Consider the following 22,697-nt stretch of genomic DNA (forward strand, 5'->3'; position numbering starts at 1 on the left):
GTGTGTGGGTGTGTGTCTGCTAATAAAAAGAGGAAAATGGTATGACCTTTCTATCACCCAAGTGTGGTAGATTGTTTATGCCATTTCCCTCTTGAATAACAAGTCTTGAGTTCAACTCCTTGTCGGCTAGATCTTTAAGGTCTCTTGGGATAGTTTCCTACGATGTTAAAACTCTCTTCTTCTTCTTCTTCTTCTTCTCTCTCTCTCTCTCTCTCTCTCTCTCTCTCTCTCTCTCTCTCTCTCTCTCTCTCGCCTCCCTCTTCTCCCTTCCATTGCATTCCTCTTTTGCATCCTTAGGTTTAGCAAACATAGTGATCAACAATATCATAAACACCCCGCACACCATAAGTGTGTATATTCGCTTTCTTACAGAGTTTGCATCAAAAGTCACACATGTGGGTGATCAAAGATCATCACAACAATGCCATGCAATAGGCTACCACCAATGTCAATCGTTGGGTGGATGACATTTGTACCCATAAAACCGCCACTCCCATCCTACTTTTAGTAGTCTCTCTACATTTCTTCAATATGTTGGGAGAGGGAAGGCATGTTTGTTGGGATAATGTAATCGATAGTTATACACTGTCATTTTCTATTGTCTTTCATTGTAGAGTTTGCATAACCTTGTAATCTTTGACATAATAGAGCTTAAACACCACTTTTCCTCTAAAACAACCTTCTATGTTATCTCTTGCAGCAGATAGGTGCTTCAACTCCATGCTTTTTAGAGGTGGGTAATCTCATCATAATGTATATTTCAACGTTGTTTAGTCCAAGTTGGACGAATATACTTGCAAATTTGTACAACATATTCTTATTGATTGGCACACCATCGATGCATCTCTTTCTCTGTGTGTGTGTGTGTGTGTGTGTGTGTGTGTGTGTGTGAGAGAGAGAGAGAGAGAGAGAGAGAGAGAGAGAGAGAGAGAGAGAGAGAAAAGGAAACCATCATCAGCACAAAGTTACATTCATTAACACAAGGAAAGGACAAAGGATTATGGAATTGTGAATTCTTGATTCCACATATTCTATCAATTTCACTGCATATGACGTTGGAGGTATTTTTTTAAAATGCTAAAGATTTTTATAATGCAAGTTGCAGCATTGGCATGGAGATGGGTGTTAAGTGTAGAGGACAACCGGATCCGAGGATTGGATGGAGATGCCACAATAATTGTGTGTTGAGAACACTAGGACAGGAAAGGTTGCTCGCAACAAAAAATAATGCTATAAAGGGGCCTCCAAGCAAGGCAATGAAGGATCTCACATGCATACCCCCGCGGAGAAATTGCGGAGATGCCACAAAAAACCCAATAATTGTGTGTTAAGAACATTAGGCACTAAAGGGTGCTCGCAAAAAAAAGGACCTACGAGCAAGGGTGATTGCAAACATGCAAGGACCTAATGCTCTTATACCATGTGGTGTGTGTGTGTGTGTGTGTGTGTGTGTGTGTGTGTGTGTGAGAGAGAGAGAGAGAGAGAGAGAGAGCTGGAGAAAAAGTTGGCGAGCCTAATAACTATTGAGCGATGACATACATGTATATATTAGGTCATATATATATATATATATATATATATATATATATATAGTGAGCTAGGGTGATGTCAAAACAAATGTCGCAATCAAATTTCACGACCAAAGAAAAAACCCTTATCCTAAAAATAAGAAAATCACCAAAACAAACCTGACATGGGAAAAAGTGGTGCAAACCCTACATGTGTGCGGGTCCCTATCAAACACTTGTACAGGTGACAAACCCACAACCAAGAGCCAAAGCACGTGTAATCAAGGGCATGTAAGGAAAAGCATGTAGAAGGTGAACTCACAAAGCTATAGAAAAGCTTTAGCCTTGCAAGATCAATCATGGCTAGCATTAGAGTCCCAAATTACACTATTGCAATTTAAAAGTTTTTAGGCACCGATTTCTATGTATGAAAAACAATGATACGTTTTCTTTTTTTTTTTTGGGGGGGGGGGGGGGGGAGGGGGTCCCTGATCCCTGATCTTCCACCTCAAATGTATCCAAGCTAAGGGCTAAATGAAGCTCTAATCCACAAAGGCCTTAGAAAACCAAGTGCAATTGTGTGCTAATGTGGATAAAGCAACACGAAACAGCAATAGGTAAAATCTAGTGTGCTATCCTTCTAATAACTTGCAAGTAATGGAAAGCTTTTAGATTTATCATGCTAACAACAGAGACTCTGCTTTTGGTTCAATTTGAGAACATGGGTTCAATCGCCCATGCAATTCACTTGTATTTCACTATGGAATTCGCTCTAAATTATAGTCCACTTAGATCGAATCATTCTACAGATTGAAATACTCCTGTTTACAACTATTTCCTGGATGGAGAGGTTTGACCTGAAACGTGAGAAGGCACTTGATGGAGCACAAAACTTGGTGGTAGGTCAGAGTCACAGACTAATAGAGGCCTTGAAGATCTGAAGTTGGATGTGGATCCTCAAGGCAGACATTTTTGCACTTGACCTCACCTGAGAGCCAACACGTCGATCTTCAGATACACAATACAAGAGGGCAAGTGGTGAGCCAATAAGAGTGGGTATCCCTTGCTTCCAGTGGAGCTTAGCCTTCATGTAGACTTCTGTCGGTACGCTTGAGAACCTGGAGACCTCGTAGTGAGGACGTCCATGTGCCAGCAATGGCACAGCAAACCAAGCATCATTAACAGAGAGCCATCCTCAACACCTACTATCAAACACTTGTTTAACAAACAGTCCTCCATGCCATCATCTTAGCAGACTTTCATTTAACAAACAGTCCACGCCATCATCTTTAGCAGCAACCTAATCTAAGATGGTGATTGTGGCTTGATAAATTTCGCATGGATCCAAACGCGCTTCATAGGGAGTTCCCGTCTTCGATTCCTTACCTCCACACAGCAGAAATAATTTTCTTCCTGTATATAAAAACACTCCCACCATGTTTCGCTCTGCATGTCTGGGGCATGCACAGGCCTACGTGCATCCAGTGAAAGAAAAGAAGAAAGAACACCCAATACCTCAACAAATCCTGCTTGCACAAAAAGATTACTCAAGGACTCTGGAGTGAAGAAAAAAGTCAGTGTTCCATCACCGCGTTGATAAAGCTGCTCCCCCACTCTCTGCGTAGCAGAGAACCTCTGCATCGTCATGTCATATAGCCCTTCATGAAAAAACTAACGTTTAAATAAACAAACTAAGCGATAACCTCCACAAGGTATCAAGATATTTATCTCACAGCTTCCACAAGACCGCAGATCTCACCATAATCTCGAAACAAAACTAGTCCTCCTGGCTTGAGGACTGAAAAGCATTCCTCGATAACATGCTGCATTTGGTGAGGAGGAATAGAGGACAGAGTGAATATCTGCATACATGAAAAAGACAAATAATCCACACAAGTTTGCAGCTACTAAACTTCCCTAAACAAAATAGGAAAAGGTGGGACTATTTACTAACCATGGTTATAATGTCAATGCCATTGATGCAATGAAGTCGTTCGCCTACAGCGGAACGAAGAAGGTTCAACCTACAGCAGGAACCTTTCTAAAACTTATCATATAGATAAAAAATTACCATTTTCCGAAGATATGCTATCTTCATGTATAATCCCCTCTAAATCCATGCATGATGAGCAGCACAGCCACGATGGCAATCGCTGAATAGATATGTCACAAAGGAAAGGAACGAACCGACAATTTCCATCTGATGATATGGTAGTTTGAACCAGACTGTGTGCTCTCCTCAATACAGATTCACTGCAATCACAAGCATAGACTACTGCCGCCTTGTTGGCCCTGGACAAATTGACCACCTTGCATATGATGCAAAGAGCAAAAGAACCCAGGACAGTTTAATTCAACTCTTGACTACATCCTACACCAAGTTCAACCTCCCCTTACCGTAAAATTGGGAGCACTGAGCTTCCAGTCCCGCAGCCAACCTCAAGAATGTTCAAGACTCTATCAGAAGCTAGCAAATCTGGAAATTCTTTCACTAAGTACCTGCGCTCCTGCATTAATTTGTTGGCACAAAATGAAACCTACATCAACAGTGCAACATGAAACCCGTTTCATCCATTGACACAAAATGAAACTCAGCTCGCAACACCTGAAACGTTTCTAAATAAAGACAAATAGACTATTCAACGTTTTATGCAAAAAATAACTTTTGTGAATAATTCGAATTTCCTATTCTTACTTGTTTCTAGAAAAACAAGTGACATTGTGTTTCCTTCCCTTTCCCCATGTGAGAGCTAGAACACAAAGGCCTCAAGTCTCAAGAGAAAAATCTCTCTCTCTCACCACATGTCACCTGTTGGTCTCATAGGTCATTTTGGCCTTTTGAAGACGTTAATATTACATTTCATCTCTCTCTCTCTCTCTCTCTCTCTCTCTCTCTCTCTCTCTCTCTCTCTCTCTCTCTCTTTTGGTAGAAAAAACTTTGTAACATACACACACGCGCATGCACATATTAAATATTGAGGACTCTTGGCATTATACAAGTTCTTTCATTGCACAAACATTATATGTTACTGCTTGCTATTGATCTATATGGTACAAAGTTTAGCAAAATTTTTACGGTGTGACTCTTTCTCGTTGATTTGCTTAGGTAACTAATATTGAAAAGCTCTAGGTAATATGTACTCTACCATTCCTTGAAACCTATTTGTTTCCTCTTGATATCTTCAAAACAAAATGAATCAACGAAAGATGCAAACTCTAGCCCCTCTATAAGCCACATTCTCAATGTTCACGATGCACAGTTAATGCATTTTAGTTAACACAAGAAAAATTCATTCACTTTTTTTTTGGTTTGGAGCATTTGAATTCTGCTGGAATGTCCTTGCGCCATAGTTACCCGGAACAGGAAATCGGAACAGTGAACGGCAACCAGTATGAAATGCCATTTCCTCTCTTGAATAGTCATGTTTGCAACACAATATAGGGATTCAGAACGGGAAGCGAGATTGGGAACAGGGAACAAAGACCTGAAAATGGCCATTCCCTGTAACTATGCCTTGCGCAACCACAGAAATACTAACCACCAGGGTACTGATTCTTAGAGCTCCCCTTACTGTATAGACTATTTGTCGATGCATCAAGAAAGTGTCATGTGCAGCGAAATTGAAATGGTGAAGATCTACACTTTACACTTCAACAAATCTTTACTTCTTCCTTGCGTTTGTGATTGCTACTTAGAGCGAGAGAGAGAGAGAGAGAGACCCGATCGGGTCTCAACCAACCGTCTCAGGGGCCCCACACACCGTTGCCGATGTGGTATTTGCTTTTGATTGCGTAAATCGAATTTACACACATGCAATACCTCAAAAAGGAATTGAAATGGCAAGCCGCCAATTTAGTCGAGATGAAGTTGGCCTTGGCTCCTTCGTAGAAGAAGATGAGGGCTTTCGATCTTGTACTTTATCCCACGCTCTGCACAACTCCGTACTTTCGTCCATGTGTTCAGGGTCCGTCCCCACAAAATCTGCTACCAGTCCTACTTTTGTCTTTCCTTTCTTTGCTCGCTCCTCCATTGCTTTGGAACTCTCTGCCTTGTCCTCTGACAACTCTTTTAGCTGCTTTGCTGGGGCACCTGGCAAGTACATGCACATGTTCCCCACAGCCATAACATTTACCCTCGATTATCAGCGCGCTGCTCCGCTAATAATCGAGGGCCTCAAGGTTTCTTTTTCTATTGCTTTGTTATAGGCTTGGACAATATTGCTAAATTGGCTTTATCTGACAGAAAAATCATTCTAAATGAATTATTGGAATTTTAAGTGAGAGGGTTTTTCTCATTAGAGACATCCAAGTACAGATTTTTTTTTTTTCCCCGAGAAAAAGATCCTTCTATTAGTTAATGAAACTGCCCATACGCTACAACCACCTCTACAAGAGAGGGCTACAACAATCATGAAAAAACAGCATATGTACAATGAGGCTAAATCAAGAAATGGGAGGGGGGAAAAGCCACACAGATGGACGGTAATGCCATCTGAGTATACCCTGGACCATGGTGAAAAAAGGCCCAGGACGCCAAAGTCGAAGGAAGGCCTCTCTGTGCTCCCTCATGCGGTTGGAGCTGCCCTGGAGTCTCTCGAGCTGTCCTCCGAGAGTATGGACCAACTCAAGCCAAAGATCCCGACAGTCTCTGTTGGTGGTACAAGGCGAGCCTCGTAGATGTGGAAGCAGCGAGCCTGCCAAATGAACCAGAGTGTCAGGCCACTGATGAGTTCCCAGCACTCCTCTCTCTCACTGCACAACTCCTGTAGAGTAAGCTCGGTGGCAGGCTGGAGTGTACGTCACCCCCCTTGCATCACAATCATCCTGTTGGTGGAAGATAGCTCAAACTGAAGTGTCGGGCCCGTGAGAGTGGACCAAGCAGCTGCCCCCCAAGTGTACCACCGAGCCGTGGAAAGAGCAAGCATCAGCCAAAGAACACGAAGCCACCACACCTGCTGTGCCAAAGGACAGTCCCAAAGGCAGTGACGCTGAGTCTCCACAAGATGGTCACAAGCTGCACATATGGCTGAGAGACCACAATATACAAGCCAGCTCCCTACTGCTGTAGCTCTGTGTGCAACTAGCCCACTGGAACAAAGTGACTCGCCTCGGCTGTCTAAAGTCCCACAACCTCTCTCCAAAAGCTGCCAAGAACTCAGCTGTGAGACCCTCCTCCCGCCAATGAGGTGCTGCACAACAGGGCGAGCCTCTCTCTGTGCTGCCAGTATGTGACGTCCCAGTCGAACAGTGTACTGAAAGAAAGGGACACCTGGGTGGTCTGCAGAGGAGAAAGGGTCCCTCCAAATCCACTCTCAAGGATCCCACTGCACTCGTGCCAGTGGACAGCTCTCCCAAGCCCACAGTCTCCGGTGTCCAGTCTCAAGAGCTGTTGGGTCAGGATCGATGACACAAGTCCTCCCACAGATGCCCACCACTCGGATTGAAACCGGCCCGTGGGGCGGTAGGCGTTGGCTTTCACCCGAAATTCTTTACTTTAGACACACACAGAGCACTTTGCAAAGGTAACCTGCGACGGGAATTAACACTTAAGCACAAACACGGCTCGGAAGCTAGAATGCCCCGAGCAGACGCCGACAACCTGTAGGCCCCAAAATTGGCGCCCCTTTCGGTATTTCTTTATTTTTTGAGAGGGTAAATTACAAAAAGTAGAGTCCTTGGAATCCTTTACCTGTATCCAGCCAGATACCGACTATTTTGGCCAAATTTCGGCAGCATAACAGCCCCAAAACTTGCGCAAAACCAATTCCCCTGCTGGAACTCACTTCCATTGGCATAAACCCTCTGATTCCTGCCCAAAAACAATAAATTCAGCACGCTATATTTACTGGTTTTTGCCCTGTTTTCAGCCCCAAACAATCCCCTAACTATTCTCTGCCAGTGGGGCACGATTCCCAATGGTTCTGGCGTCCGTACAGCTGAAAAACAATCAATTTACAGCGGATACACAGCGCTGAAAACGCACCTGTACGATGAGGTTATGACCCTCACCGGTGCTTGCTTTGGAGTAGCATTTAGCTACCCCTGTTCCTGCTCAAGGAGGCTCTTGCCTCAACACAAAAACATGAAACCACACAACTGTATATCAGTCAAATGAAGAGCCCTCTTGTGGGGCATCACATAATTGCACGTAGGGGAGAGAGAGAGAGCAGTGTGTAGTGTGCAGGTCATCACTTCTAACACCACACTGTACATAGAGAGGAAAGCAAGCACTCCATAGCTCTTAACCTGTGACAGGTTCTCAATGAAGCATTCCCCCCAGCATAAATCGAGCGCCCCCTTTGCTGCCCTTGACCTGTAATGGAGAGAAATGGCTGAAAATCACAATTATCAACCTCCAAAACTGCTCCAGAAAGTCAGTTACGAGTTATGTTGTCCCAAACTTGGTATATTGACCAAAAAGTGCCACTTGGCACTCATACATGCAATTTCCCCGCATTGGGCTTGCTGCTTAAAAATCTCTCAACTGGTGCATCAGTTAACTTTGCAGCAGAGTAATAAAATGTTTCCTTGGTCATGCCGAAGGTAATGACGTCACGGCCCAAAATAGCAATTCCCTAATTTTTAGGAGATGCTTCCGTTGGGTTCCCACTGGTCTTCTAACCATCTATCCCCATTGGGACCGCATCCAAAAATGCAATGTGGCCCAACTGTCGGATACTTTCCTTTGGTGACTTTATACCTTTATTGAGTTCACTTCCTAGTATCCACCAACTTGCTAAGTGCGACGGGGGGACCTACATGATCTTGAACTGAGCCTAGACATCCTTTTACTTTACGAGTTCCAGTGCTGACCAACTTCCCGTCTGCGGGTGAAACTACCGTTCACATTGGCCATACAATGTCCGACCATTTGCAACTTCAAAAAGAGGGTCTCAAAAATAAAACAAAAATCATTGGAAAGAAACCAACAACTAAGGTTAGCAGTTTCCACGTCCTCGTGACACGGATCCTGTGAAAACAACATTGTATCACCTGCGGGGCCTCGACTACAACTCGGTGTAAGTGTCCCTCACCCTGTATCTCAAAAAACACGGAGGGAACAGTCTCTGAGCAAGCCCGAACTGAGATGAGAATCTCCAGTCGCGTGAAGGTTCCATCCATCTGGGTGTTGCAGACTCGATAGGTGTGAGCCACTCAGCTAGTACTGCCTCTGAGATGTCCTGACACATGCTCTGCACCCCTGTCATGCCCTGTAGCTGAAAGCCCTGAAGCTCCTTTGACAAGCTTGAAAACTCTAGTCACCTAAAGAGCGTGCTGGACCCTCTGCCATGGGACCCCAAGAAACATGAGGCCGACTACCAACCAAGTGGCCTCTCTGAGTGCTAACCATGGGGTTCCAAACAAGGGGCTGTCTCAGGCGCTAATCTGCGCAAGTAGGCTGACGCTGCTCTAGGCCTCGCTACAGATGCTCCCAAGATTGGAGCAAACTCACAACGAAGCGGTCCTCCAGTCTCCTACTCAAGCCAACTCATCTCTGTGAAAATCCATCTGGTCGAAGGTCGCCAGGGACCTCTAGCCTACGGCACCCTAGCACGAAGCCGCTGCAGCAAGAACTCCTTCCAAGGCTCCTCACCTAGAAGAATTCCTCTGACGATGAACTTCCCAAGAAGGGCTCTGCTCTGCTGTGTTGGGTCTATGATCCCAAGCCCTCCCTGAGAACAAGGAAGAGTGATGACTTGCCAAGCCACTTTGGCCCAGGCTATCTAAGTGTCACGCCCTGACCAAAGGAAGTTCCTGATCAGCCTCTTTACCTGACTGATACAAGAACTCGAGAAAATCCAGCAAGAAGTAATGTACCACATAGTAGCCAACAACACCTGGTTGGCCACTACAACTCTGCCCGTCAGAGAAAGTCGTGCGGAGCTCCAATGTAACAACTTCCTCCTGAGAGACAGGAGGAGGGGAGCAATCTGCTGCTCGAGAGACAAGTCCAAACCAACCTGACAACCCAAGTACCGAACTGCAGTCCCTGGGGGAATCCACCTGAAACCCTCACCTGGCATCCAATCGGGCATAGGAGCACTACCAACTTAGAAAGCCACTGTCTTTCTCCAGTTGATCAGTGCGCCAGATGCACAACAGAAGGTCTCTAGAGCCTGCTCACACCTGTGAAGGTTGGCCTCCTAGCCATCCAAGTACAAGGCTGAGTCGTCTGCAAACTCAGCGTCCAGTAGCTCATCTCCCCGAATAGGGAGTGCTAAGCCCTGTAAACCAACCTGCTGCGACACCAAAAACCTGCTCATCGCCTCAGCATAGAACAGAAAGAGGAAGGGGGCAAGAGGGCAGCCCTGTCTGACCGAACGTGTGAGCATGAAACGATCACCTCTACCTCCTGACAAAAGAACCTGACTGTGTGCCCGTCTGTACAAAGTTGACACCCCTCTGATCCAAGCATCTGAGAAGCCCATCCTGCGTAGAGTGCCCTCTAGAAAGTCCTAGTCAACTCTGTCGTAGGCCTTCTCAAAATCGAGAAGAAGAATCACCAGCTCCTCACCACGAAGCCGCGCTAGGACAGAAGCCTCCCAAAAAGTAAAGATGTTGTCAAGGATACTGCGCTCCTTGACAAAACCTGTTTGAGTCCCATGTATAAGGCTCTCTAGAAGTGGCTGAAACCTCAAACTCAAAGCCTTGGCAAGAATTTTGTAGGCTGAGTTGAGGATGGTGATGGGACGCCACTGTCGAATCTCATCCAAGGAGCCACCCTCCTTGGGAATGAGGTAGATCACGTCCTCACTCATGCTGTCAGGCATCTCTCCTGTGTGCAAGATGTACTCAAAAGCACTACAGAGATTTGGACCAAGCAAGTCCCAGTACTCTAAGAGAAAACTAGGAGTCAAGCCATCCCCACCTGGACAGCTACCACGGGGGAGTGCACTAAGAGCCATGTGCAACTCCTCAAGCTGAAGGTAGCTCAAGCCTCTAACACATCTCCCCAGTCACAAGACAAGGCATCTGTGCCCACACCTGCTCTCTGCATGCATCCTGACGCTCTAACTGAGGCTCTGCAGACAGTAACTCACGGTAAAAGTCAATAGCAATTGCACGCATGTCCTCTGGCTCAGAAGCGTCGGGCCTCCTCAACTGACTGACCTTGGTATGCGTATGCCGAGGTCCCACTGCCTCAAGGAAAGCACCAGTCACTCCGTCACCCACCTGTGTCCACTGAGATGCCTGTCGATGGAAAGCAAACTCATGGCGCCGCTCCTCTGTGCTAACAAGCTCCTGGCGAGCCTGCTGTAATTGCTCCTCCAACCAAGGACTCTCTCGATGCTGATCCTGCATCCTCTGCAAGAAAGCAACGCCCCGTCGGAGACGCTGCTCCTCCTCTCTCGCTGCAGCCAAGCGAGCCACAGACTCCTGGAGAAAGAAACGACTAAGCTGAGCTAGTCCTGAGGCCACTCTGTCAGCAGGAGAATCCTGCATGTCTAAGCTCTCTGTCCAAAGAGCCTCCACTCGCTCTCTGAGTGTAGAGTCCAGCAAGACCCGCTCAGGGATGCAAAGCATCGTGCTCCCCCTCCTATGTCTATCTGTCATTGTAAGGATCACTGTTGCATGGTCCGAGAAGGAAGTCCCTACGAGAATGCCAACTGTCCCACCCAAGTCACAGAAATGGTCACTAGTGTAGAAGCGATCTATCCGCGATAGATTTACTCCTCCCACTCTACGGTCCGAACGAGAGAAGGCCAGGCTGTCTGGGGGCCTCACAAAGCTAAAATGTTGCCACACATCCAAAACCCTCAGTCATACAAGACCTCTCCCAAACTGCCAGCTCAACTCCATGCACAATAGCGTGGCTACCACCAATCCTGTCAGAGGGGTCTTCCAACATGTTGAAGTCACCCCCTATGCACCACTGATCTGCCTGCGGCACAGAGACAACATTCTGTGACCAAAACTCTGCTCAAGCACTCGCCACATTGGGCGCATAGATGTTCAAGAAGCCCACAAGACAACCCTGAACCTGCATAGTGATCCACTCAGCCTTGCCTGGCACAATAATCCCTCTGCCCACAATGGCCTGCTGCAAAGAATCCCCAATAGTCATACATACCCCACCCTGGATGCCTCCGGGTCCAAAAGCAGCTGACCAAAAAGTATCATATCGTCCACACAAAAGCTAAGCACGTCTAATGCGGCTCACGCAGATGATGCTCCTGTAGCATAAGAAGGTCAATCTCTCTTCCCACAAGGCATAGCTGAAGCTCCTGACGCAGTCGGCCACTTTGACACTCAAACTAGGGCCCACCTAATCCCTGTACGTTCCATGAGCAGATCCTCGTGGGGAGCGAGAGAGAACAGATGTTGCCGCAGCAGCTAAACGTGCTATCTTCGAGGCTGGCTTGGATGGGGAGTAATCCGCATCCGAGCGTCCTCTAGATATGCGTGACTGCAAAGAGTGTCTCACCCAAGCCCCCCAAGTAGACCGAGCCGTGCGCAAAGCAACCTCCTCTGTCCAGGAATCCTCATGAATGTGTACATAGGGTGGCGGGCACTGCGTATCAGCAAAGAAGTGAACCACAATGTGTCTACATCCTGATGCATCTGGAGGTGTCACAGCAAACTTGGCCAATGGCAAAGAGTCTGAAGCATGTCTGTAACTCCTAGGTCTCCCATGTGATGAGAGAACTCTAGGGCCTGTGTCTGTAGCCACTCAACTGAGTCGAGCGTCCACTCAGTCTAGTCCCTGCCGCAAAGAGGAAAAGAGAAGCCAACCGCCGAGTCCAAGGCCTCTATCCCCCTAGCTGCAAGGAACAGAACATGGACCCTGAAGCAGGCTGTCTCAAGGTCTGATGAGGAGTCGCCGAGAAAGCGTGTAAAGTCGTGGGCAAAGAAGTCCCATCGACGCCGAATGTCGAAGATCGTCAGACCACGAGGGACTGCTGCAAAGGGACACATCTGTACCTGAAGAGGGGGTCGCAAGAAAGGCTGTCCCTCTCTCACCAAGCGACTCGGGGCAAAGGCACTGCCAAGAGATCTCCTAGCAGCCAAGCATGGCCCTTCCCCCTGGGTCAACTGTGAGACTGGAGTGGGAGGGGGGTGGGGGGGGGGGGGGGGGGGGGGGGGGGGGAAGAACAGGGGGAGGGGGGGAGAGAAGAGGGGCGAGTGAAACCGGCCTGTTCAATCCAAAAAGGGCGGTAGACTTTACTTCAAACCTTGATTTAGCTTTCACCCATTATTAGTCGTCTATTATACCTGCGCTATAGTGACACAAGAGAGGGGAATGGGATACAGATGCTAGAATGCACCTGTATGAGAAGACCGACACCAGATTGGCCCCTAACTTAGGCGCCCCTTTCGGTATTTCTTTATTGTTTAAAAGAGGGAATAAACGTTGTGGTTCTTTCCAAGCTGCCCCGCACAACCTTGGCTGAATTTTGACTGTTCTGGCCTGATTTCGGCAACGTAACTGTACTAGAACCCTTCACGGTCAGTATTCCCACGCATTGAATGACTTTCCCGACGCATACGGGCACTTTGCAAAACCTGGCGAGAATCTGCAGCACGCTGAATTCTCTGTTTTCAGCCCTGAAAATGCGCCAGATCACCTGTGCAGCGGTCCCCTTGCGTCCCCGAACATCCTGGGGGTATTAGGGTCCGTTTAGGGCCAAAACCCTAAACCTGCAAAAATACACAGCAGGCTGTAATTTACTGTTTCGGGCTCCGTTTCGCGTGCCGGTCGCAACAGTAGCAAGTCCTCGAGCTCCCGCACCTGTAGGGCTACTTGCCCTTTGAATCGGACGAGATTTCTAGCGTGAAACCTCTCCGAATTCACCTGTACTTGCGGGGGAATTAGCCGCTAGCTAATCCAGTACCTGTGCAAGAGGCTCTTGCCTCGGCAATCACGCATGAACCCACACAACTGTACATTGGTCAAATGAAGAGCCCACTAGAGGGGCATAACATACTGCCAAAGGGGAGAGAGAGGGCAGTGCGTAGCGTGCAGGGCATCACTCCTGGCACCGCACTGTGCATAAGAGGGAAAGCAAGCACTCCATAGCTCTTAACCTGTGACAAATCTGAAAATGAGGCTCTCCCCCTCCTAAATTCAGCGCCACTTCTTGTTGCATGAGGCAAGTGCACCAGAAGGTGCCACTTGGCACATTTATAAGCATTTTCCCGTTTCGGGGTTGCCGCCTAAAAATCTCCCAACCGGCTGCCCAGTTGACTTCACGGCAGAGTAAGAAAATGTTCCCTTTGTCATTCCGGAGGTAATGACGTCAACACATTTTCAGGTCCCAAATTAGCAGTTTCCTAAATTTTAGGAGATGCTGCCATTGTATCTTTCTAGGTCATCCGACCCTCTTTGTACACTGCGGCCACATCCAGAACTAAAATGTAGCCTCTGTAGCAAAGGATTCCACTTTGGCTAGTCAATGACCCCACTTGGCTAACCATAGTCCTTGTCCAACCTTAGTGCTCTCTTGCCCTCAGGCCTGGACTCCCTCTGGACAGTTCCAAACTAGCTATGCAATGCAGGGCAGTTAGATTTCCCGAGGGGTGTTTCCAAAAAGTGAAAGTAAATAGATAATAAGAAAGAAATCAACAAAAAGGATAGATAGTAGTCACACGTTGGTGACATACCCCCCTCTTGAAATCTCAAACGTCCTCGTTTGCATCTATGTCGTACATGCTTACTGTCAACACTGATGTATTCAACACCTGTCGACACATATACGACACATACATGCTCATTGTCAACCCTGGTGTATTCAACACCTCGTCGACTCATGTATTGCCTGCGTGTGAACCCTATCCCAATGACATAGTGGTAGCTTCGCACTCTGCCATTGCTTTGAGTCACTGACTTTCCAATGACAAAATGGTAGCTGCACATTTTGCCACTGTCTTATAGTACACGTTGGATCCCGTAACACTTTCGAGCACACCCAAACGGACAGTTTAAGAATGCAGTTACACATGTACTCTTCAATAGAAGCAATCACTGTATCCTTGACAAACTGACAAGAAATACTCACTTCTATAGCACTAAGCAAACTTTTGAACATTCCATAAGAGCAATTGCCAAACTGACAATCTGTACAGCTCTAACATTCATGTAATAGGTATTTCATTTGAGCTCACTTTAAATACCATGTACACCATTGTCACACTGACAATACATGTAGCTTTGAAACTCAAGGGGTCAAGGTAGGTTGCAAACCGAAGGCTTCAAGGTAAAGTGATAACATAGTTGGTGATTCTGCAAGTTCACCTTCTTCCATCCACTTAGCATCCATTGGTGGATAGTTTCTGAACTTTACTAAGTAACGCCTAGCAACCTTGCCTTTCACTTTCCTTTCTTTGTGTGCCAAAATCTGTTCAGGGACCAAGATCTCGTCAAGTTCCTCGACTTCCGCCTGATCTTCAGCTGGCATATCTTGTGGCACATCACCCACATAGGGTCTGAGAAGACTCACATGAAACGCATTGTGAATCTTCCAACTGTCAGGCAATTTCAGCCTATATGCAACATCACTGATTATGTCGCACACTTGAAAAGGCCCATAGTAACGCATGCTGAGCTTTGGAAACAGTCTTTCCTTGCACTTCATCTTCTTTAACCTTGCCTTTTCAAAGCGTAAAAGCACCCAATCACCAAGTGAATATACCACTTCACGACGGTGACGATCAACTGCTTTCTTTTGCTTTGCCTGAGTCCTTTCTAAGGCCATTTTGACCTTCTTGTACATTTCATCCATGTCCTGAACATACTTATCTGCTTCAAATATCTTGTCCTTTGTATGCAGTATGGGAGGAACTTTCTTGCCACCTTCAACTATCTCAAAGGGTGCCTTGCCAATTGATGAATGCACTGTATTATTGTATGCATACTCCACCAATGGCAAATACTGCTCCCACTTTCCTTTATGCTCTGACACATAGCACTTCAGCAGATCTAGGACAGTAGAATTTGCCTCTTCTGACTGCCCATCTGTTTGAGGATGAAATGACGAAGAGAATTTGAGCGTGGTGCCCATATTCTCAAACAAGCCTCTCCAGAACAAACTTGTCATGCGTGGATCACGGTCGCTAACAATCGACTGTGGCATGCCATGATACTTGAAAATATTGCTCATAAACAAGCGTGCCATCTGATCTGGCTTTATCTTCTTCCTGACAGGAATAAAATGAGCCTGTTTGTTGAATCTACAAATAATGGTCCAAATACCATCGTTTCCTGTCTGCGTTCTCGGAAGATCAAAGATAAAATCCATAGCAATACTTTCCCATGGTTTATCTGGAATAGGTAGTGGTTGCAATAATCCTGGTGCCTTTTGCCTGTCAAACTTGACCTTTTGGCATATTAGGCATTCTCGCACAAAGGCATCCACATCCCTTCTCAATGTAGGCCAATAGAAGAATGTCTCAACCGCTTTAACTGTAGCATCGATACCACGATGCCCTGCATACGGTGGGACATGACTCTCTTCCATAACTTTGCGTCGCAATGGCTTTGTGACACACAATCTGCCATGCATCATCATGAACCCGTCTTTAAGAAGATAGTGTTCATGACGTTGTCCTTGCATTAGCTGCTCGAAGACCCTTGCAAAATCTTCATCATTTTCATATTGTTCTCTCATATCATCAAGTTCATGATGATAAGGAATTGACACAGCTGAAATTTGTGGCTTCCTAGACAAGGCATCAGCCACAACGTTCTTCTTGCCTTCCACATGCACAATCTGAAAATGGAACATGGACAAGATATTTGCCCATCGCATATGCTTCTCAGATAACTTTGTCTGTGTCAAGAAGTACCGCAAGGTCTGATGGTCTGTTTGGACAACAAAGTCTGCACCTAGCAAGTAGTGTTTCCAACTTAAGAGCGCATGAATCACAGCCAGTAACTCTTTCTCATAGACCTGCATGGTCATCTCTGGCCCTTGCAAAATTCTGCTCTCATAGGCTACTACCCTGCCATCTTGCATTAGCACTGCACCAATGCTACTACCGCAGGCATCACACTGGACCACAAATGACTTCCTAAGATCTGGCAACACAATGACTGGATCTGAAGTCATCTTTTCCTTTAAGAGATTAAAAGCTGAAATCTCTTTCTGTGTCCATCTAAAGGTGACTGCCTTCTTTTGAAGAGCATGTAAAGGTGAAGCAATCTCAGCGAAATTTCGGATAAACCTTCTGTAATAGGAGCATAGTCCCAAGAAGCTTCGGACATCATGCACCGTCTTCAAATCTGGCCATGACTTGATCGCTTCAACTTTTGCAGGATCCATTCTGACACCATCCTTTGAGACAATGTGTCCCAGAAAGTGGATCTCTTCCAGAAAAAATTCACTTTTCTTTGCATTGATGAGCAACCTATGATTGCGTAGCTCTTCGAATACAATGGCCAAGTGATGCCTATGCTCCTCTTCATTCTTTGAGTAGACTATCATGTCATCAAAGAATGTACCAACAAACTGCTGGTGTGGACGGAAAATTATGTCCATCATCCTATTGAACGTAGCAGGAGCATTTGTGAGACCAAAGGGCATCACTAAAAATTCGTAAAGGCCAAACGTCGTTCTAAAAGCAGTCTTGTGCACATCCTCTGATCTAATGCGGATCTGATGGTACCCACTCTTTAGATCTATCCTGCTAAACATAGCTGCTCCTTCTAATTTGTCCATAATATCATCAATTCTAGGTATAGGGAACCTATTCTTGATGGTATTCTTGTTCAGTGCACGGTAGTCGATGCACATACGCCATGAGCCATCCTTTTTCTGCACCAACAACACTGGAGAACAGAATGGAGATGAACTGGGTTGAATCAGCCCCTTTTCTAACAGCTCCTGTACTTGGCCCATTATCTCTTTCTGCTGAGACGCACTAACCCGATTCAGCCCCTTTTCTAACAGCTCTTGTACTTGGCCCATTATCTCTTTCTGTTGAGCCGCACTAACCCTCTACGGAGGCTTATTTGGTGGGCTACTGCCTGGCACCAAATCTATCACATGGTCCTCGGGTCTCTCTGGCAGTAATTGAGACGGTAACGAATCGGAAAAACAGTCACTATACTGTTGTAAAAACATTGACCTTTCTTTATCTAGCACAGATAAATTTGATTCATCACAATCTGACACTTCACGTGCAAAAACCAAGTACGCAGAAAGATGCTTTTTCATTACAGAAGTAATAGCAGAAGCTGATACAGTAGGAATAGACTCCCCTTTAAGCTTTACATCCAAAATGTGAGTCTTTCCCCTGCTCTGTACAGTGATCTTTTTGTTGTAGGCATCCATGATTCCCTGTACACGAAACAACCAAGGAATACCTAACAACACATCACATCCGTCCAGTGGCATGATGTAAAATTCTTCAGCATCTACATAAGACTGGATATGTAGACGCAACTTTCCAATGATGGGTGTCACAGCCTCTGTATGGCCAGGACATGCCAAACCTGCCTCTGTTGTATACCCCATCTCTTCAGGTCTGATTCCCAACTTTGAAGCCAATTCTGGGGAAATGAAGTTGGCTTTGGCACCTGGATCAAAGAAGATAAGCATTGTTTGATCCCTGACCTTTCCCCATGCTCTGCAAAGCTCACTTGCATCTGAATTTGGCTTGTCGCCCACCATATCTGGCACTAGACCAGCCATGGGCTTCTTTCCTTTCCCGTCTTCCTTGTCATCAGAATCAGCTGGCCTTTTCTTTGTAGGACAATTGTAAGCAATGTGGCCAGGCTGCTCACATATAAAGCATTTGTTATCTGTCCTCAGGACCTTCTTTTGCTCTTCTGACTTGCGAGGAAAACGTCTTTTCCATTTCTTTGCTGGTCCTTTTTCTGATTCAGCCGTAGCTTTGTCTTTCCCTGCGTTGGATGACTCCTGAGTCCCTTTAGGAGCCTCATTGGGAACGTGCTTTTTGGCTGAATTTTTCTTGCCTGATCCTGCCTTGACGCCAGTGTTAAATTCACAATCTTCTCCCTTGAGCAAACCATTCCCAGTGTTTGCTACCTCGATGAGCTGCGTCAAAGTAGTGACTTTTGTCTTCGTGCAGTATTTTCTCAATCCTTTGGGTAGGCCACAACAGTATTTTTCAATCTGTTCTGTCAATGGCACAAACCTATAGGAAGTTACTGGAAGTAGAGCTTTCCAAAACTTCCGATTGTAATCATCCAGATTTCTGCAAGTGGCAGCATTTAGCTGGTGCCATTCTGTCATGACATCTGCTTCAAAGTCATCAGATAACCATGCTGCTACAAAAATCTGCTTGAAGTAAATCCATGTGGACGGAGCTTGCCCTTGAAGCAATAAAGTTGTCCACCATTGTCCCGCATTCCCTGTCAAGAAAGTGGCTGCCTTGCGGACCTTTGAAGCCTCTGTAAAGTTTCCCCCTGCATAGGCCTTGTCAAACTGCTGGAGGAATGAGAGAGCCTTCTTCCTGTCATCAAACCCTGTAAAGGTCGTGAAAGACACACCTTTGCCACCTTCTTTGTACGGAGTTGGCCTCTCCAGCGGCGTTAAATTGTCATATGGAAGTGACTGAAACATGGGAACACTATTAAGGTTCATTTGTCTTCCTTGGCCGCTATTAACTTGACCTGGAAATGCCATATTTGGCTGCTGATTTGTAATTCCAACCATACCAAAATTTGCTTGTGGCATCCCAAATTGGCCCTGAGTGCTCTGAAACCCTGGTAGCATACCCATGACACTGTACATGGGGTTAGGCATCATCGTTTGAGCACTCCCGAACACTGTTCCTGGCGTGTAAAACTGATTTCCAGGTGCATGACCAGCCATGCTCTGGAATACCGATCCACCTCCAAAATAGCCAGGGTGTACTGAAGGTGGTGGGAAGACCTGTTGCATAGCCTGTAGGTTGCTTCCCTGCCCATTAGAACCAGCTATAGGCTACTGAAAGGTGGCGGGCTGAACTGGTACAGCTTGAAAGACTGGCATCTCAGCCACCTGTTCTTGCATCTTAGGCACAGGTTGTGGAGACTGCATGTTCTCCGTCAAGTGTACAGGTGTTTCCATTGACTGCGCGGTATGAATCACCTGTGCTCGAGCCTTAACAGGCTTTTGAATATGATCCAGTGACCCAACTTGCTGAGACGGAACAGGAGGTTGCAGAAAGGCTAAAAACCTCGGATTCTGCATTACTTGTGTGAACATAGCCGCAGCAGTAGCCAACTGGGTCCTGAATATATCGTCATCTGTCTGTGGTGGTCTTGAGGACTCACCCACTTCATGTGTCTATTGACCCTGTGAAGAGGAAACCTCTTCAGTCACATCATCTGGTCTGTCAGCCATAATTGCAATTCACTGTGTCTTCAAGCCCAATCTGACCAAGTCTCACTTCTATGGGAAAAAGTGATTTAATCCCGTCGATGGAACCATGAAACCGGCCTGTTCAATCCAAAAAGGGCGGTAGACTTTACTTCAAACCTTGATTTAGCTTTCACCCATTATTAGTCGTCTATTATACCTGCGCTATAGTGACACAAGAGAGGGGAATGGGATACAGATGCTAGAATGCACCTGTATGAGAAGACCGACACCAGATTGGCCCCTAACTTAGGCGCCCCTTTCGGTATTTCTTTATTGTTTAAAAGAGGGAATAAACGTTGTGGTTCTTTCCAAGCTGCCCCGCACAACCTTGGCTGAATTTTGACTGTTCTGGCCTGATTTCGGCAACGTAACTGTACTAGAACCCTTCACGGTCAGTATTCCCACGCATTGAATGACTTTCCCGACGCATACGGGCACTTTGCAAAACCTGGCGAGAATCTGCAGCACGCTGAATTCTCTGTTTTCAGCCCTGAAAATGCGCCAGATCACCTGTACAGGGGTCCCCTTGCGTCCCCGAACCTCCTGGGGGTATTAGGGTCCGTTTAGGGCCAAAACCCTAAACCTGCAAAAATACACAGCAGGCTGTAATTTACTGTTTCGGGCTCCGTTTCGCGTGCCGGTCGCAACCGTAGCAAGTCCTCGAGCTCCCGCACCTGTAGGGCTACTTGCCCTTTGAATCGGACGAGATTTCTAGCGTGAAACCTCTCCGAATTCACCTGTACCTGCGGGGGAATTAGCCGCTAGCTAATCCAGTACCTGTGCAAGAGACTCTTGCCTCGGCAATCGCGCATGAACCCACACAACTGTACATTGGTCAAATGAAGAGCCCACTAGAGGGGCATAACATACTGCCAAAGGGGAGAGAGAGGGCAGTGCGTAGCGTGCAGGGCATCACTCCTGGCACCGCACTGTGCATAAGAGGGAAAGCAAGCACTCCATAGCTCTTAACCTGTGACAAATCTGAAAATGAGGCTCTCCCCCTCCTAAATTCAGCGCCACTTCTTGTTGCATGGGGCAAGTGCACCAGAAGGTGCCACTTGGCACATTTATAAGCATTTTCCCGTTTCGGGGTTGCCGCCTAAAAATCTCCCAACCGGCTGCCCAGTTGACTACACGGCAGAGTAAGAAAATGTTCCCTTTGTCATTCCGGAGGTAACGACGTCAACACATTTTCAGGTCCCAAAATAGCAGTTCCCTAAATTTTAGGAGATGCTGCCATTGTATCTTTCTAGGTCATCCGACCCTCTTTGTACACTGCGGCCACATCCAGAACTGAAATGTAGCCTCTGTAGCAAAGGATTCCACTTTGGCTAGTCAATGACCCCACTTGGCTAGCCAGAGTCCTTGTCCAACGTTAGTGCTCTCTTGCCCTCAGGCCTGGACTCCCTCTGGACAGTTCCACACTAGCTATGCAATGCAGGGCAGTTAGATTTCCCGAGGGGTGTTTCCAAAAAGTGAAAGTAAATAGATAATAAGAAAGAAATCAACAAAAAGGATAGATAGTAGTCACACGCTGGTGACATACCCCCCTCTTGAAATCTCAAACGTCCTCGTTTGCATCTATGTCGTACATGCTCATTGTCAACACTGATGTATTCAACACCTGTCGACACATATACGACACATACATGCTCATTGTCAACCCTGGTGTATTCAACACCTCGTCGACTCATGTATTGCCTGCAATGATCACAAACAAGCGAATGGACACTGTGCGTGCAAGTGTATGAGACTGAGAGATCGAGAGAGAAGAGAATACGACACCAGAGATGTTGTCAACCCCTCCTCCAAGGGCCCCACTCTCTATGGTGAGAGCAATCTACTTATGATTGCACAAATCTCTACAATGCTTGGACTTGCCGACGATGTCGACGACGATGAGATGATGAGTGCAATGATCACAAACAAGTGAATGGACACTGTGCGTGCAAGTGTATGAGACTGAGAGATAGAGAGAGAAGAGAATACGACACCAGAGATGTTGTCAACCCCTCCTCCAAGGGCCCCACTCTCTATGGCGAGAGCGGTCTACTTATGATTGCACAAATCTCTACAATGCTTGGACTTGCCGACGATGTCGACGACGATGAGGACGACGACGAGATGGACTGAAATCTGAAACTGCTAATGGCTGAAATCTGCAAATCTTCTATCTGCTGAATTCTGACTCTATGTCGATGATGACGGTACAACGACGACGCGCTGAAAACACAGATGCTGAAATCTGCGTTTTCCGGGTTGAAACTGTAAACCTTGCGGAAACTGACCGTGCGGCGAGGAACTGCTACGGGAAGGTGATATCTGCGAGGTTCGGGAGTTGATCTGCGGTGTCTAAGGCCTGAAAAATTAAAAACGCAGATGTTCCTTGATGTTCCGTCGCGGTAAATCTGCAAAATGCCCGGGCTGATCTGCAAACCAAAAACGATAGGGCTGAAAATCTGGAATCTGTCGCCGTTTGTCTTGCAAATGCAAAACGCTAGGCTGGTCTGATGTTTTGATGTCGCCTGAATCTGCAAATGCAAATCGCTGGCTGATCTAGTGTTGAAAAAGCTAGGTACTGGATCCGCTCCAAAAACGCTAGGTTTCTTGGGGGGGTTCTACTGAGAAGGTGCCTGTTGAGCGTGTGCTCCTGCTTCCTCTTCTGCCATTTAGTGCTAGTCTAGGTTTGCTTATATACAAACTTACTCAAATTGCCTACCTACTTTCCAACAAAAGTCACTTAAAAATAATAAGTGAAAAATGTCAAAAATAGGTAAAAATAAACTAAATGCACTCGAAAATTCCCCTGAAGGATTCTGATGGATTCTGATGGGAATACTTATAATCATGTTGTGTGCAACCAGAGGATATGCATCTACAC

The 22,697-nt window shown here is 46.4% G+C and overlaps 2 protein-coding genes across 9 annotated transcripts in view; one reads left to right on the forward strand and one right to left on the reverse strand.

Annotated features, from left to right (window-relative positions):
• The window catches only part of LOC147464211 (uncharacterized), a 65,860-nt gene extending 64,218 nt beyond the window's left edge, over nt 1–1,642 (forward strand). Inside the window, exons 3-4 of one of the 2 annotated variants that reach the window (XM_086513672.1) lie at nt 701–733; nt 1,106–1,642. In XM_086513672.1, coding sequence (XP_086369798.1) covers nt 701–733; nt 1,106–1,188 — 116 coding nt within the window. In that variant the 3' untranslated portion in view covers nt 1,189–1,642. The remainder of the gene's footprint in view (nt 1–700; nt 734–1,105) is intronic. The other variant, XM_086513667.1, reaches the window with a different exon arrangement.
• Nucleotides 1,643–2,163: 521 nt separating this feature from the next.
• LOC147464213 (Methyltransferase family protein) overlaps nt 2,164–22,697 on the reverse strand; it is a 54,274-nt gene continuing 33,740 nt past the window's right edge. For 2 of the 7 annotated variants that reach the window (XM_086513685.1, XM_086513676.1), the window contains 5 exons: nt 3,906–4,045; nt 3,580–3,800; nt 3,463–3,506; nt 3,268–3,370; nt 2,164–3,166 (listed from right to left, as the gene is read on the reverse strand). In XM_086513685.1, the coding sequence (XP_086369811.1) occupies nt 2,814–3,166; nt 3,268–3,370; nt 3,463–3,506; nt 3,580–3,800; nt 3,906–4,045 (861 nt within the window). In that variant the 3' untranslated portion in view covers nt 2,164–2,813. Of the gene's footprint in view, nt 3,167–3,267; nt 3,371–3,462; nt 3,533–3,579; nt 3,801–3,905; nt 4,046–22,697 lie in introns of all 7 variants that reach the window. The other 5 variants (XM_086513689.1, XM_086513678.1, XM_086513682.1 and 2 more) reach the window with 4 other exon arrangements.

Source organism: Adiantum capillus-veneris, chromosome 1 (assembly GCF_014529385.1).
Source record: "Adiantum capillus-veneris isolate H3 chromosome 1, ASM1452938v2, whole genome shotgun sequence".
In the NCBI taxonomy this organism is placed as follows: domain Eukaryota; kingdom Viridiplantae; phylum Streptophyta; class Polypodiopsida; order Polypodiales; family Pteridaceae; genus Adiantum; species Adiantum capillus-veneris.